This window comes from Pocillopora damicornis, chromosome 3, assembly GCF_964200805.1.
Source record: "Pocillopora damicornis chromosome 3, jaPocDami1.2, whole genome shotgun sequence".
Classification (NCBI taxonomy): domain Eukaryota; kingdom Metazoa; phylum Cnidaria; class Anthozoa; order Scleractinia; family Pocilloporidae; genus Pocillopora; species Pocillopora damicornis.
Window position 1 is genome coordinate 7,882,299 of NC_142672.1, and position 17,712 is coordinate 7,900,010.

A 17,712-nucleotide genomic window follows, 5' to 3' on the forward strand; every position below is an offset into this window, starting at 1 on the left:
CCAAAAGGACTCAAACAATCATAGCTCTTTCAGTCTAACTGATTTCATAACTGTTTAAAAAATCAACAACAACAACAAACAAAAAAGAGACAAAAGAACGAACAAATAAACAAAATCAACAACAACAACTACAATGGGCAGCAGCTGCTTGTGAACAACGCGTCGTGGGTTTGCGTTTTCTGGCAGATTGCTCTTTTCGAAAATGGCGGCGTCCATATCCGAGCTTTTACCAAAATTGGGGAAAATTAAAAAATAAGGAAGTTTTCCACGTAGTTTATCAAATGGCGGATCTGGAATTGGGGTAACTACCGAAACGTCCGAAAAACAACCCTGAAACGAAAGAAATAATGCAAATGTATTAATATAGAAATAATAATGTAAATTAAAAATTTTTTTAAAGTCATGGGTACATGTTTCCGTGGGAATTTCCATGTTAATAGCTTGCTCTGTGACACTCACAAACTCTTGATTCTCGCTGCTCCTCGTTATGTGTAGCGCATGGACGATTCGAAAACCCTTCAAATTTAGTCTTTAAGTTGATCATAGCACTAATCTGAAACATTCGAAGTCCGTTTCAATTTAATAAATGTCGAAACAGCAGTGTAAAGACAATAAACATCGCAACGATCGATGCAGTCACGATGGCGCCAGGACTTCGGACTTCTTCGGAAGGACAGATCTCGAGTTCGGAGCCTACTAATTACGACTAATTACGAAGAGTCCACGCCAATTTGCATATCCTAAAGTGCCCGCAACAACGCGTATCCTCGAGTTAAAAACAATAACGAACAAAAGTAGAACACAAATTATTTTTCTGTGAATGACATATCACTTATCGCATAGTCTGTGCAAATGGACTAAAATTCAAAAATGGGAGTCTCTTTTAATGTTATTGTTACTAAAATTAAGTCCATTATCAGTCTGATTCGTCGGCACCGAATGAATTATTTATTAAGAGAAATTTTCTTTCTTTCCATCTCTCTCTTTTTTCCTTATTTTTTGTTATTTTTCTGTTCTTTTTCCATGCCTGTAAGGGAAGATGAATCAGCTTGTTTTTGCAAACTACACAATGCTACTTTGCCACTTGAGCGTTTCGAGTTAAGCAAATTCTGAAAAAATCATACCGGCTGGAAAAAGCTTGTTTGAACTTTATGTTATTAAATTTTAACGAGGGACCTGCTAAGTTGATATTTACCTTTTCACTGAATTAATTTCAACGATAGCAAACGAACATGATAAGAAAAATAACGAAAAAGGTTGAATAAATGAAATCTTGAAGAGAGAAGGTTCACAATTTTTTAGATTTATAAATCGAGATTGGAATATGAACACAATTTATATTACTGAGTGTATCACGTGTCTACTTCTCAACCAGTAAGATTAACTTTTGAAGGCTGAAAGTATGCCAGGTGTTTACTTAGACACCTCAAATCGTTTTTCTCCGTTTTGAAGGGAGGTATTACCTGATCGTCTCTGTTGGTCATTTTTTCAGCTTTTATTACAAAGGTACAAATTGATTTGCTCTCGACTTCGATGGCTTCAGAAAACAGCATTGGGATATCGTCGAGACAATTTGTGACCATCTTAAAGAAATTCGATAAAGACGGTCAGTAAAGCGTTATACCAACAAAGCATTATACCATCTGCTGCATGAACTTTATTGTTATTCTCATATTTCTCCTTACTTACCCTAACTCAACGATTAAATTTACAGGTGATGGAGACATCAAACTGAGCCAACTTGATGCGTTTTTGGAGGCATTTGTGGACGAGGTATTTATTTTTTTTCAAGAATATTTTTATCAGAAGTGAGCCACTCCTATCACAAAATTTCTATCTCACAAATTTTTGGGCATTTAAAACAATTTATGTCAACAATTATTTTCTAATTTTATAACTACTGCTTGATATCGTAGAGAAGTCGCAATTTTCTACCGTAAAATCAACTCATGTTACTTTTCTATGCCTAAAATTGCCTATGCTGAAATATTGTCAAAAAAAATTTAAATTAAGAATTACCTGCTGCCACCCGCCAGGATACAATTGCCATTTTATATTTTAGTTTCCTGTGGAATAGTTTTCTCGATCGATATTTAGCAATTTAGGTGAAGTTGTTTGCGAAACGTTTTCATATGCGATTTCAAGTGAAATCAGTTGAACATTCACCCTGATTTATCGAGCTGCATTGCTCGCTGCGAAAACCATTATGGTAAACAGCCCTTTTAAGCCATTGTGCAGCTGGCTGTGTTATAAAAAAAGGGGTCGTTACGGGGAGAAATACTTTATTTTGGCTAAAGGAATGAGACATTTGTACCGTAAGACAGCGTATATAAACCGTTGAGAATCGAAACTCAGTATCAAGAACTTTTGCGTTTGATTTGATAAGAAATTTCCTGGTTAACCAAAATACCTAAATTTCGAAAATTTGAAGTATTATATGCAGGCTTCTCTATACCTCAGAGCCTCAGAGCCATTCGACGTATGGTAATAATTAAATTTTAATTCGCTGCTTCAAAAACATAGAGGATAATTATTAGAGACTACGACCCCGGGAGGCGCCGGTAAAAAAGATCGTTAGTTTTGCATATAAATTTTACATCACCTAGTTTCCTCACCTCACCTACGTGTATATTAATAGCATATAATGGTGGAGGGGAGACATGTTTTCGTAACATTATAAGTTAAACCGTTAACAAGATGAGAACATCAAATCGTGGCTGTAGTTATGTAAGGTGCGTAATTTTGAACAATTTCAGATTCAAACCTTCATTCTCCACTTACGTTAGGAGCAACTTGCTATTGATTTCATATAGAGTTTTGGCAAAATAAATTTTTACAATTTTAGCGCACCGTTTTCAATTATTTTCCTAACACATATTTTGTTTGACTCTGGCCTTTTTATTTGTCTTAGCCTGTGGTGTTTTATTTTTGTACTAATGCCTTAGGACTTAACAGAGAAGACATTTTTTTGATGACAATTACGCATCTGGGTGGTTTAAAGGGGGAAGGGAGACACGAGGTTTTTGAGCAGTTTTCAATTAAGCGTCGAAAGTAACTTATCATGATTGCTTTGGTTTTACTTAACTTTGCTCTCTGATTGGTCCAACAAACTCGAGCCATCCTACCAAACAATCAGATCCAAAATAGAAACAATGGCAACTTGGTCATTCGTGGTCATTCCCCACGCTGCAAGCAGTTTGCTTTTTCTTAAACTTTGAGTTCTCGTTGGCTAATGATAATGTAAAACTTTGGATTTGATTAGTCGCTTAGACACGTTTGGTTTTGGGTTTTCAACACTCAATTGCTCTAAGCCGTTATTATTATGTTGCATTAGAGCACAATCAACTAAACTTGCCTCGTACAGCATGACTTGCATACCAATTGATAAACGAACTTATAATTCTTGTATCATAATTGTTCGCAATTTTCAGAGAGATTTGTTCATTGCATTTTAGTTTCTCATAATCGTTTCAATCCCGGTCTTCAGGGTCTGATAGAAAAATGCAGAGCTGTAGAAATTGCTGAAAAAATCCGCGAAGAACAGCAAGATGGCGATGAAGTATCTATGACAACGGTAATAAAAATATATATTTTTTTCGTGTCACATGGATGCGAGCATAACTTAATTTGTTACACTAATAATTTCTTTAAAATTGCGTGGCTATGTAAAGAAAAAACTGAAAAGCTACTTCTTTAAATTGATTCAGCTAATATCTAAAAAAGGCTCTGCTTTTGTTTTGTATAGCTGACAAAGGAAATAGCACCCGTTAACTTCCTAACAGTTGAATTCGGGGAGCAGAAAACAAGAATTACGAGTGTGGATTTTATGAAGGTAGAGATTGATGAGTGCTTTCTTAGAGTACATTAGGACTTTTTGTGAAGTCTTTCTGGGCCAGCGGATATTGATCAGATTCAGATGCAACTGTTCCGAGACAATCGCAAAAGCTCACGCGGTAATCCTGACGACCTCAGGTAATACTGGCTGGGATCATAGCTGTCAATAAAACAAGATTAATAATTGTGATTGACGTGAGTAGAGCGCAATTTAGTTTGAAATCATACGCGTGATTATAAAATAAAACGAGTGCGCAGCGCGAGTTTGATTTGAAATCACAAGTATGATTTTCGACTAAACTTGCACGACACGAAGCTCAATTACCACTTTATTACATCCTTTTTGAAATCACAAAATTCAGCCGCTCAAATATAGGATTTTCACAAACATTTTATTGATCCAGTCTTAGGCTGGTTTTTAAAAAGTTGTCTTTCATTTTTCGCTAATTTGAGCGTTACTTTAAACAAGCCTTGAAATATTATTGGTTGTCGTGTTTGAATAAAGGTTTCTCATAGGCTGGGAAAAAGATAAGAGCCAACCAGATTGCAAGGATCGCTGGTGATTTGAAAATGAATGTCAATGAAGGAATATATAAATTAGGAGATAAATAAATAAAGATCAAAATATAACAGTTTCGAACTTATAAAATACATCTTTGTAGCTTTGGAATAACTATGATGTTGATAATAGTGGACATTTGGATAGAGTGGAGCTGCAGGTAACAATTGTAGTAATATTTAATGACGATAGTGATTCTAATAATTAATTATGGTAATAGGACTGAGTGGAGTTCAGTTACAATACAATACAATACAATATTTATTTGCCATATACGACATTTACACATGGAAAAAAAAAATGAAGAAAATTGATGACAGAAAATAAATGGCGAGAAAACCTGAAAGAAACCACGAGGCTTATAACAAGTCAGGCTTTCTCACTTAAAATAACTAATCTTATATTAGAATTACAATATGGACTTATGGTAATTAACTTTGACCGCGCACACGTACACACACGCACACGCACACACATATTAAGTAAGTTAGTTAAGAATTACTGCCTTACAGAAGCTAATACTTAGAGAGAAGAAATTCCTTAAGCTTTCTTTTAAAAGAAGCGGAGGAGGGAGAACTAGTTATGTCAGAATTTAACGAATTATAAAAGTTTGGACCTTGAAAGTAAATTGAAAACTTCCTGGTGTTCGTTCTGCACAGTGGCAAACGGAAGGACTGAGCATTCCTAGTATTAAAATTGTGGATTTGACTATTCAGTAAAAAAAAGTTATTGAATTTGGAAGGGAGTGTAGAGTTCTCGAATGAAAACATAAAAGTACCTAATTGAAACGAATGGATATCATGAAATTTTAAGAGTTTAAGTTCCTTTAAAATAGGGCCAGTATGGGCAATGTATGTAGAATTGCTTACTATTCTTAACGCAGTTCGGTCTGTAATCACACGAGGGATCAGAATTGGACGACACGGAGTCCTGTTACCAATTAACCGTGACCGTTGTATTATATATATATAGAAAACGGTCTTCATTTAGATGTGTCGGCTGGTATGGTGCATTGCTTATTTCATGGATACATTACGAGTCTAAATTTTTTTCTGGTAATTAAATAAGTCACTCGTTTTTTAACGCTTCATCTTTTCCTTTTTTTAAGTTAAAGATTTGTACATTAAAAAATTAATAATATATATCTTATTATGTATATTTACATAATGATACATACCTTGTGCTCTTTCGACTTGCCGACAAACGATACCGCTTTGGTTACGCTACGCTGACGATACATTCACAGCCGTACGACACGACGAAATCGATTCCTTCTACCATCACCTTAAAGGACAAAACACTGACATACAGTTTACCAGAGAAATCGAAGAAATTGGCAAACTACCTTTCCTAGACTGCCTGGTAAGCCGTGACGACAACTCACTACGGACAACAGTTTACAGGAAACCGACACATACAGACAGATTACTGGACGAGTCATCCAACAACCCGACATTACACAAGGCCACAACTATCAGGACTCTCATGGGACGAGCGCAGCTAATATGCAACAGACAGCTTATCCGACGAAAACAAGTACCTTGACCATGTTTTTTCAAAGAACAACTATAACGAAGACTTCATCCGACGAAACACTCACCGACCTATTACTACTACCGAAGCTAACGACAACACAACCCTTACGACTATAGCAAGTAAACCGTACATAAAGGGCATATCTGAGAACATCTCGTGCATCCTACAACCATTCAATATCCGCGTCGCTCACAAACCCATTATCATCCTACGTCAGTTACTGACTAACGTCAAAGACCAAGACGAACTGAGGAACAGGCAAAGAGCAGTTAATAACATCAATTGCTCCGACTTCCACGCCTCCTACATCGGTGAGACTGGCAGAAACCTCACAACTAGACTGACTGAACACAAACGAGCGACGAGAAAAGGCGATGTCAACAATCACATTGCTGAACATCACCGACATACGAAACACGCTATCGACTGGGGTTCTGTGCATTCTCTAATCTTCAGCAACAACTACTTTCAACGACTTACTCCAGAAAGCTTGTTTACTAACTTGGAACAGACTCTCCTCAACAGGTGTCAACCACTACTGGTACCATACAAACGACTCATCCACGACATTAACATTACAAACGAACCGAACAGAACGACCTAACTTTACTGACGGATCGAGACTGACCAATCACGACCGACCTACGCCACTTGAGTCTAACAGCCAGTAACATCACGGCAAAACTGACCAATCAGTTTATACAAACTGGATTAAGAACATTGGACTGACAACAACTATTCTTTTGACTCTGACTTCCACTCAGGTTGTCGAAAAGTCAGTCACCACTACTGACAACAGTCCTTCTCAGGACTACACTCACCCGGACGACCAAACTACACTATTACAGTAATAATACCTTAGCATGACAACTCTGTTCCTTTTGCCTTAATTTTTCCGATAATAACATCTTATTAATCTTTTTAGAAATTTTTTTACGATATTGTAACAAAGAACAAGGGCGAGGGAGACACTGAGGATACGGAAGAATTAGAAAAGAAAGTTGATCATTACATCAAAACTATGGTAAGACATCAATGGCTCAGGTAACTTGATAATAGTTTAGTATTCCATTTTGATTTCCAGTAATTTTAAAAAGCCAAAATTGTTTTAGTACGTAATATGTATAGGTGTACAACATGCATTTTAAAGGTCAAATTTTATTCTGGAGGAATCATACACTTCTTGGTTTATTGCGGTGTTTTATTTTTGTTTTTTTCTTTTTTTCGGGAAAGATATAATATGGATCAGTATTATTTCCAAGTAAATGTATTAAACAAATAAGACAAGATACCTGTGTTTGAATGAACATTTCTAAGACCAATACCATAGAGAATACATGCGTCATAGTTATAGAGTCAGTTATGAAAGCGGAAATAAGTGGACACTACAAACTATTTTTCGCAGTTTGAAATGCTGAACATTCAAGGGGATAAAGTCAGCCTGGATAAAATGTGCAAGTAAGTAAAGACCCAAACATAATTCGTCAATTATCTCCGTTTATTCTTTAGATAGTGAGAAGAATCATAATTCATAAGAATAATAGTAAGTACACATTTTCTGTTCTCAATCTCTACACCTAATTTTTCATAATTAGTCGAGTAGTCGTGAAATTCCTATCAATCATATCAATCATGAAACATCTATATTTCGGTATGGTGTTTGCTTTAGTCAAGTTAAATCTGTCTTGTCTGGTTACAATAAAGAAATTCAAGTCGTAACCACACTTGACTTAAGAAATCGAAATGGAGCTTAATCGAACCTTTTGAAAATTTGTAAGAAGTCATATTTATGAATCTTATTTTTCGTCCTGTTTACCCATCTCTAATGACGCAACTTTGTTTGTAGATTTTGCCCTGTCGAGGAAAACTTTCTGGAGCAATACGAGGTAAGAGAAACCCGCGTAGAAAGACTAACTTACAAATATCATATAAAATCCCTTTACTTTATTTGCATCAATCGAGATGTATCTGAAATAGGTTCCCAATTGTATGATGAAACAAAGAAAACTTTGAAAGAGAGGTCTAAACAGGATATTCTAATCTTTTGCTTAAATAGCTGTTTTACACTTTTTTCCAAATACATTCCAGGCTTTTACTGCCGAAAAATTCGAAGAGATATTTGCACATTACGACCAGGTAAGCGTCAAAACATAGTTATCATCACCATTGCAAATTTTAGCCTTATCTATTGGCTTTTGAGCTTTGCTCTCGTTATTATTGTAGGCTCTCGTTATTATTGTAGGGATTGATTATTAGTATTGCTAAGAGTGTTGGTTTTTTAGGTAGCGTTGGTATTGAAACTTTTGCTAGTTTCGTAGGGAACATAACTATTTCTCACTCCTCAGGACAAAAGTAACGAAATTGAAGGGTGTGAGCTTGAAGGTTTCCTCAAAGACCTCTACGATAGAATACAGGTTAGCCATATTCCTTTACACCCTAACATCGGTATACATATTTGTCATACTGTTCTCTATACATTTCCTCAGGTGAATGGCAATGATCACTCCTAGTGGTCAAAGGGTTAAAGAAAAAAAAAAATCAGTGAATCACCAGATAAAGACAAAGAAAAACTAACCACAATTTTGTAATGCGTTGTTATAATGACCGTAAAGTAAGTTGCTTAGGAAAATATCTCAGTAAGTTACACAGAGTTTGTGAAATTTTTTAATGTATGGCAACGTAGGTAGCTTGATATTGTAGGTAGTGTTAACAGCATACTGAATATTAAAAAAAATAACAAAAACAAAAGTTACAAGTAGAAAACGAAAATAATCTTCCTTTCCTCACTCAATTCCTTAATCTGTTCAGATGTTTTCCTCGCAAGTTAAACGCTGATGCAGATTCATTTATTTGTTTGTTTCCCGCAGCCGGGTCAGTCCTTTGAAAAGTTTAAAGAAAAGATGAAGGAATTTGACGAAGACAAGAACAAGAAATTTAGAAAGGAGGAAGTGAAGAACATTTTGGCCAAACTGTTATGAACTGACAAATCATAATACTAAATGTGGCTTTTTTTTTCCTTTGAAGGGGGTTTAAGGGGTTCGTTTTAAGACAACTTTCCGTTTTTGAATTTTAGTCGTTTTTAAAGATTGACTTTCGCGTTGCTTTCCATTTTTATGCTTAAGGCAGATGTATCAGTAGATAGTTTAAATTTTCCACGGCCAGTTGAGAGTTACTCTCCTTAAGGAAGTTGCTAAAACAGACGGGTATTTCCCTCTGTACCTTACTGCCATATTAAATGTTATCTCCAGAGAATAAAGGATTTGCACACACATCTACACAGAAAGTACCTGTTTATTTTATATTGAGCTAAATTTTTCACGACACGGAAGATTTTTCAAATGAAAGGATTTCTCGGTAAATAGAAAAACTCCTAAAATGCTTCAAATTCAACATACAAAAAGGCTAAAATTGACAATTTAAATTCTATTTACTAAACTTGGGGCATTTAGACAGAATTGTTTTTTTAAACTTATATTGCCCTGATCTGCCTCGGTTTGTGCCACAGGAGAAAACTCAGAGGAAAGTTTTCAAGAATCAAATAGTCTTAATCTTCAACAAAGAGATTTAGAAGTAAAGGGAAATTCCCAGTGTTCCCAACAAAAAAATTCTTGCAAGAGGACTAACATAGAAAAGGGGTAGCATAAAAGTTAACTACCTTATGCTAGTAAGGCTGAATAGTAGACAGATAGTAAATTTGTCTGGGGAAAGATCCAAGCCATTCGTTTTTTATCAAAGAAGGCTTACTTCATGATTTGCTTTGCTAAGTCGTTATACCACATGCGTCCAATAAATATCAATTCAAAAGTTTCATTATCTTGTAAGGTTCTCATCCGTGTCAGACATGTTTACTAATTCATGTCAGACAATAGCAGTGACAGCTCGCTTTTGGAAAGTTTTCCATCATTGTCTTTATCGCTGACTCCAAGTACGACGTCCTTCATTTTTTCCAGCTCTGTACCATCGTCAGGTTCCTGAAAACGATCAAAAAATTAAATTTAGTGAAATACAACACGATGTAACGGCGAGCGAAATTTAATCACGCGCAGAGTAAGTAACATGAAAGACTCCTTTCGAAGATTTGAGTTTCCTCTTACCAGTCCCATCCGTTTCATGACGTCACGCAGAAGAACCAACAGTTCAGAGCCTTCAATCTCACCGTTGTTATCCTACGGAAAAAAAAAACGTCAACCAAAATAAAGACAAAAACTTAATTTCCTTCTTGACGTAAATAAGATGCGAAGACAATTTTGCTAAAAGTCTGAATATTATACAAGAGCAGAAGTGTCCAGCTAAAGCAAGGCTACTATGAATTTTTCATTAAATCCTTCAGCAATTTCTTTTCTATTTTCTGCTTCTCAGCTTTACCTCACGCAATTTGGAACATACAAAACGTTAGCCTAATAACGAATGTGACTTGTCAACACCGCAATTCACCGTCAATGACAAGATAACGCACTCTTAGACGCAATCAACTTCTTTAACACCCTACCGCATCATAATGGTCGAACACTGCGTCGAAGTCCTCCTTTGATAAACATTTCTTTCCCTAAAGATAGTTGTAGTATGAGTGTGGTTATTATCAGTAGCTTGATTGAAGGCAGCTCGAAATAGTTTCGCTATTCTTAAAGATCAATTCTTCTATTAATGGTTGCTTGGAGAAGAAATTGTCGGAAAACGATATGGACACATTTTTCCTTTAAACTTGCAAACGATGAATCTTGAAAAGCTATTTGCAATTTATTGACAAAATTGTGGTACGCAGCAATCGGCAAGTTAGAACAAAACAACAATAAACAAACGGAGAGAAAGAAAAACGAAACAAACTAGTGCATAATGAGGCGGATATATTGTACCTGAAACCTGGCAAAGAAGTTCTCCTCAGGAGGCAGGATCCTACACCATAAAAGATGATTGAAAATAAGCTTTAGATAAAAGGCTCTCGAAGCGAACTCCAATGGACTACGCAGTTGGAGAGCTCTCACTTACTCGTATCTTGCGCCAGTGGGGACCAGAATTGACTTCCTCAGCTGTGCCTTATACATACTACCATTTAACTCTCGCTAATTCCAACTTCATGCTACATAAATCGTTAGCAGTTTTCAATAATTCGAGGTAAGTTTTAGAATACGTGGCAAGTCAAGATAAATTATCATAGAGTCCAAAATGTAGAACAGTAAACAGTGTATTTTCCTTGATAATGCCTTCTCCAAAACGTTGATTTTTGTTACCTATTTGTGAAAATACGAGGTCTTTTTTTCTTTTAAACACAATTGATTAAATGACAGTAAAATCATTTGCTAGTCATGTTGTTTTGGTGTTACAACAAATGAAATATCATACTAAACTAATGAAGCCTTACATAGCAAGTTCTTTTAATCCAATTTTTCCGTCGTTGTTTTCGTCGTAGCGATCCATCTAAAAATTAAAAAATTCTGAAAAATGTAATCTGTATGCATTGAAGAGTCAAAAGAAGAAGTTTTGAACCAAATTTAAATGTCACTTTCCTATGTACTAGAGAACAACAACTCTTCGTGATTCAAAAAACAAGGACTCAAGGGCGGGGATTTGGTAGGCATGATATTTCAAAATTCATTGGTTCAATGGTCAGTTTTGGAAGCAATATTTGTTGTGTAGTAACTTCGATCATGGAGAACAAAATATCAATACCAAAAGTCATTTTATGACGGCTAGAACGCTTGTATTGCATGCATGAAAAGAAAAGTTAAAAAAAAAACAATTTTGCTTATTCTTACTATGAAATTTTTGTAGTCCGAAATTCGCTGCGGGGACACAGTTTGATCGTCTGCTTTCAACAAATCTTTCAAAAACGCCTCGATTTCGTCTCCCTCCATGTACCCACTCTTGTCACTATCATAGTGATTCCAGATCTGCAAGGTAAAAAAAAGGGAAAAGAAAAACAACAAAAAAATATTCAACTAATTAATTAATCGATCAATGAAATATAAAATAATTTATCTCATAATAACCAGTAAGTATCTCCCTTGGGAAAAGTTGCGTTACAAAGATGAGAGTTTTGAGTGAAAGTGGGTTTTTCTCTCGAAGAGGAAAATGAGCATCGCGTTTGCAAAAATCTGGAAATAAATTTAAAACAGTTATCTCTATTCACTCTCTTTTAATTTTCTCGATTTCCTTTAATTTCCAAGCTTTCCTTATGTAACGTATAGAGTCAAGGGCCACTGCTTTCATTGATCCCAGAATAAGCTTTCCTTTTTTCATCCCGCAATTGATGCTAACATTCCATTTTTAAAAGAAAAGTCATAATTTTTTTCAACTCCAAAAACCTCCTCTAGCAGAGGAGGTTTCCTTGGAAGAAAAACTAGATCTTTAGTTTTGCATAAGACCATCTTGCAACAACAAAACGTCCTACGGTCCAAAATGGTTGGGGATCTCGTGAATTTTATAATACCTATACTCACTTATTACAGATGAAACTCGTAGATGCTAACAAGAGAATTCGGAGGTAGACTATTTGGTGGTACAAAAAAATAAACGTTATGACATGGTAGTCGTACCGACACTGCGTTAGTTTATCCCATTTCTGTTTCCATGAGCTTACGGATTCTGCTCCATGACAGGAAGCAATGCATGGGCTTAAAACTATCACCACTGCTTTATCAAATTCGGATAATGTTGACATTCCATGACAAACAACGCCTACATGTGTAATGGACATAAAAGTTGATACATGACTTCCTTTCTCACCTTTATGAATTGGATACTGTCCATTGTCTTACTTGAGAACTCTGCTCGAAACTGCTTCAAGTAGTTTTCCTCTGTAGGAAGAATGTTTTCGAGCTAAAATTCAGGGAAAAGACTACATAAGTAAGTGCTCTAGTGAAAACAAAATCGAGAATACTTTGTACATTATTTGGGTCGAAAGAGCTAAGGTGTTGCTCACGAATATCTGATCCTTTGAAAGGGTGTCAAAAATAATCGAGCTAAAAATGCAAAAGGTGATGGAAACTACTGTTGGTTGTCGCTTCATCGGTGACACCAACAAACTACCAGTTAACAAGGATCATTACGCATGAATTGGAAGACATCAACGATAAAAGAGTAGCAGTCAGGAGTCATTTAGAGAAGGTTGATACATGAAGAAGAACCTCGTTAAGAGTCAAGTTATAATGGTTTTCACTTGAGGCGCACAAAATGAAATAACAGTTACATCAAGTGTACCCTTGTGAAGCCACAAAGTTAATTAATGGTACACTTCTGGTGCTTACCTCATCCATACTTATTTTGCCGTCACAGTTGTCATCATACTTTTCTAGCACATACTCCTTGAATTTCTCAAGTTCCTCTGGTGATGGTGTCTTCAAAAGGAAAAAGTGCAGAGACGTTTACTCAATTTTTACTTCCCGAGAGCAATGAGGCTTTATACAGTAGTTTGCCCAAACTTCAAATCATGGCAAAGAAATATCATATTTTTCCTGCGCCTTTCGTAAGTTGTGTGATAACTTTTCAATTAAATCGCCTCTTCATGGCCAACTATCCCCAAAATTTGGATGTACATTGTGCTCCAAAGGTATATCTGCTCATCAGACATCTGAGATGCTTTGAGGCTTATTTCATCAATAATTTTAACATTCACAATACGACTCGCTAAAGTACAAATCTATACACAGCATATTATCAGAGAAGAACCTTAAACCATTAAGGCGTCGTTCACGTCTGTCTAGTTTTTTTATTTGTAAAAAATAATCTCCGTGTCAAAAAATTTCCGGATATTTGTGGAAGAGGCGTGAGAGAAAACGCCCGAGATTCTCATGACACTGATACATTTGTGATTGGTTATTTTATATTTAATAAAAAAGACATGATATCGATAATTACCTCTCAGTCTGCAAGGAGCTGTGATCAATTTCAAACTCAACATGCTACCAAATAGTCCTTTTCATACTCTCATTCGAAGCAGTTTGCACAACCGCAAAAATTAAACATAATCATGGGTGATATATAGAAAAAAATTCCCACAAAGGGTAAAAGAAGGATCATTATGAATGGTGCCCAAATAGGAGCTATTCATGAGATACCGATTTAGCCATTCAATAAGCGCTATTTTACATCACCCGTTGTGAATATTAGCCACATTTGTCCCCCAGTGTTTTGATGAAGATCGCTTAAAGAGATACCTTTATAAATTATTGATTCAATTAACTTTTAACCACAAACGGCCTGCACGTTCATGGAGAGCGAACTATATAGGTAAATCTAAAGCCACACTGAACGCTAACCGCGTTCGAAACGAATTTTCACATTTTGCATATTCCTTCATGATAAATTTCCTCAAGTTCTTTATTTTCCAAGACGTACACAAAACGGTCGAGGGGAGAACGTATAGTGTAATACTGCAGGAACATTATTCAATTTAGCATAAACAAAATGAAAAGTAAAAAGCCACATTAGTCGACAAAAAGGGTTTCTTTGATAAGATAAGATCATTCCAAGGTTACTTTGGTTACAACTGAACATTCTTTTTTACCGGCAAATCTCGAAAGTGCAACGGATTTGACAGATTTTTTAATGTTATCAGTCAGAAATTACTTTTATTTTGAAAGGTGTTCTTCAAATGCGACGTACCAATTTTCGATAGCTTGAACTGTGATTGGTTGTATTTTCTTCATTTTAAGGTCGAAATTGGATTCTGTAAAGAGGAGAAAAAATGTACGCCAAGTTGTGTCTTCCAAGAATTCTTGAAAATCGAAGGAAAGTAAATAGCATTTGATTGACGTTTTGAACGCAGGGTCGATGACCCGATATCTATGGCGATAATTCCAACCAACGCAACGAGAGCAGATTTACAATGGCTATTGTATTTTGATAAGGCATCGAAGATAATTCTGCGGTGTAGCCTCCCTGAAATATTAATAAGGAACAAGAAAATCACCCTTAAAACGATAATTGCTACATTCGTTTATTATCAACACAGTGCGATGAGATGCAGTCCATAGATACTTCTGGATAAATAAACAAAAACGCCCTCACACTTGTCTGGAAATACTTTTAAGTAAATTTTACTATGCTGTCTATCTATCTATATATATCTATATATGTTTTTTTTCTTTTTCGTCCACAACTCAGTAAGGTTTCACATGAGCCCATTTGAGTTCCACCGTAAACTACCGAAACGAAGTACATATAACAACAATTGAAACGTCTCTATCGTCCCTATAGGCTTACAAATCATTTAAGGTTAAGCTGCACTGATTAAAATTAGTAAAAATAGCAACATCTATATATTTCATGACTCTTGTTTTATTTCGGCATCGTTTTTTATCATTGATCGCGGAACACGATCCCATGAGATTTTAGAAGGATCGTAAAAATAACTTTTTATATAAAGACTTGTCAAAACGAAACAATAAGATCTTTCCCTATTTTATTTTGCAAAAGTGGAAAAAATTCATAGGGAAAAATTCAATACTGAAAGTAAGCGAGCGTCTCCATAAATAAATAATGTGCATCGTATGGAAAAGCTCTTCGACCAATAAAATCTGCTTTGTTGTCATAATTACGAAAGATCGGCGTGATAAAGGTAATGCGTAAAACGCCTTCACGATTAAATCTTTGCAGAAGATCAGTTCGTCTTGAAAATGCAATTCACTGAGTACTTTTGCAAATGTGAAATTCGTGCTAAAAGATAGCTGTTTTCGAATCCCAAATGAATCGTTCTGTAATTAGCTCGCTCAGAGAAAAAACCCAAAATTCATTAAATAGTTATTAGGTTGGAAAACTTAAACATAACGAGAACCAACTGCTCACTACTAAAAGGATTCGTAAAATACAGTATTTAATCTGTAAACTTTCAGGTACTTTTGTAAACATTTTATTAATGCATTCAGCAGGGCAAAAATTTTAAGAAATACCGCAGGAAACGCGTAATGACGTGAGCAAAGGCGGGTAAGAAATGCATGGCCGTGATTCTGTATTTAAATCATTTAACATTTTCTAAGCAAAACAACATTGGTTTTGTAATTGCTGCATATTAAATTAAACGAAAATTACAACGCGAGATTAAATTTATGCAATATTCACGGACAACTAAGCTAAATATTACAAGCGAGCCAGTTTAAAAGAATTGAATGTCTGTTCAATAATAATAAAAAAAAAATTATATAAGAAACACTTCAAAATAGGAAATCCTCATGGATCAGTAAAACTATTTTAACCGCTTGACCTCGAAAACATCGAAAAGCTTACGACGATCTATACAAGATCGCCCCTGGAAGTTATTAAAATCACAGATCTCGAGATGAAAATTTGCCAGTGTGAGTACCTGATACGACAAGAATATTCACATTTGTTGGGCTTTAAAGGAAAAAGATACATATATTAACAGCGATTTGCAAGATCATTTGAACAATTCGCAGAGTGCGGTGAAAAAGCCTCAGGTTCACAGTTCGTACCAAAATATTCTAAAATTCAATGTAATAAACAAATATATGTCACCGTGTAAAGCGCTTTTATTACCTCGTTGCCTGTCTCCTGCAGGAGAGTCACCAAAAACGTATTCAGCTCGTCTGCTTCTATGTAACCATTCCCTGAAAACAAGAGGGATGCCAGATAATTTTTTCATGTGACTCAACTAATCGTTCATTCAACACGCTCGGGAAGGGCAATTTTTCATTCTACTTTGGTCAATTCTTACCGTCTTTGTCAAATTCCTTGAAGACTTTCACGAATTCTTCTGACGTTAGTTTCGCATCGCTATTAAATTGCAGCATACAAGCATCCTTACCGGCCTCCATGATGATTGCCCGCAAGACCAAAATAACATTCGCTCTGAGCGAGAAGCGATCTTTAATGTTGTGTACAACCCTGACGCATGCGTGCTGGGGCGCTTGTCTCTCCCGCTGATAATATTCAAGTTTACGTCTGAGTGCCTGAGACAGGTGTAATGACTCCACGCAAATTTAAACAAAAACTCTGAAGGAGAGCGCATCTAGTAGGATTACCTCTTCCAAAGTTCTAAATAAGTGGGTATCGATTACATTTCAGGAGAGTAATGTGGAGAACGAAAGGCAAAAATGCACTTAAAATCACCAAGGTGGTCTCTGAAACCAGAGAAAAAGGGTCAAAAGATAAAAACACATATCAAAGGAGCTTTGTTTTGAATCTAATGCAAATCAGATATGCAAATCAACCAATGGTTGTTTTAGATTCTAGTTTGAACAAAAGGTTCAAACGTTGCTATTCAAATGTTCTGTTCGAATTCGTGAATGATTTAATTTTTCTTTCTTCTTTGTTTTCTTACCGATGGACACATCTTCTCGTAGGATTTTTTTCTAAATCACGAGTATTATGTCTCTGTATAATTCATGAGACCTGGAACGCGCCTTCAGTCGAAGAAATGGAAATATGTCAGACTTTTCGGGATCAGAAGTGCTTTACATAAAAAGATTTTTACCTAAATTGTTTGAAGCGAACCGTTAACATAGTAACAAAATAGAGTTCATGTTTTGAAACGATGTTGCGGTCACAGTGAACAGATTTGAAGGTTGAAGTAGAGGGGAGAGATTTTACTCGAGTCAAGTGGATAGAAGACGCTAGCGAAAAAAAAAATAAAATAAAAAAAAATAATGCGACGACTCCTATTGAATTTAACAACTGGTCAACATCAAATTAAATTCGCATCTTAAATAAATGAGTCACATTGTACGATGCAAAAGTTGACAAACGGAGATAAGGAAAACCACAACGCATTATGGAAACAAGCAAAAGAAGCCTAAAATTTTGGTGAATGTAGGCGAGACAGCTAAGAG

General features: G+C 35.7%; 2 protein-coding genes and 1 pseudogene across 3 annotated transcripts; 2 read left to right on the forward strand and 1 right to left on the reverse strand.

Moving 5' to 3' along the window:
- The first annotated feature begins 1,412 nt into the window (after window positions 1–1,412).
- LOC113681790 (calbindin-32) lies at window positions 1,413–9,739 on the forward strand. Of its 2 annotated transcripts, XM_027198910.2 has the most exons (11): window positions 1,413–1,606; window positions 1,715–1,773; window positions 3,488–3,574; window positions 3,746–3,832; window positions 4,497–4,553; window positions 6,855–6,953; window positions 7,335–7,387; window positions 7,776–7,815; window positions 8,018–8,065; window positions 8,275–8,343; window positions 8,797–9,739. In XM_027198910.2, the coding sequence occupies exons 1-11, from the start codon at window positions 1,534–1,536 to the stop codon at window positions 8,905–8,907; spliced, it is 783 nt and encodes a 260-aa protein (XP_027054711.1). In that variant the 5' UTR covers window positions 1,413–1,533; the 3' UTR covers window positions 8,908–9,739. The 2 variants fall into 2 exon arrangements, with proteins under 2 accessions (XP_027054711.1, XP_089056432.1); XM_089200306.1 differs by lacking the exon at window positions 3,488–3,574 and having other exon boundaries at window positions 1,416–1,606.
- LOC149048069 (uncharacterized) lies at window positions 5,573–6,677 on the forward strand (annotated as a pseudogene).
- On the reverse strand, window positions 9,203–17,026 carry LOC113681789 (calretinin). The gene is made up of 10 exons (XM_027198908.2): window positions 16,599–17,026; window positions 16,421–16,491; window positions 13,174–13,263; window positions 12,653–12,745; window positions 11,683–11,817; window positions 11,289–11,344; window positions 10,783–10,822; window positions 10,419–10,475; window positions 10,024–10,095; window positions 9,203–9,900 (listed from the first exon to the last, which is right to left on the reverse strand). The coding sequence occupies exons 1-10, from the start codon at window positions 16,696–16,698 to the stop codon at window positions 9,778–9,780; spliced, it is 837 nt and encodes a 278-aa protein (XP_027054709.2). The 5' UTR covers window positions 16,699–17,026; the 3' UTR covers window positions 9,203–9,777.
- Window positions 17,027–17,712: the final 686 nt, after the last annotated feature.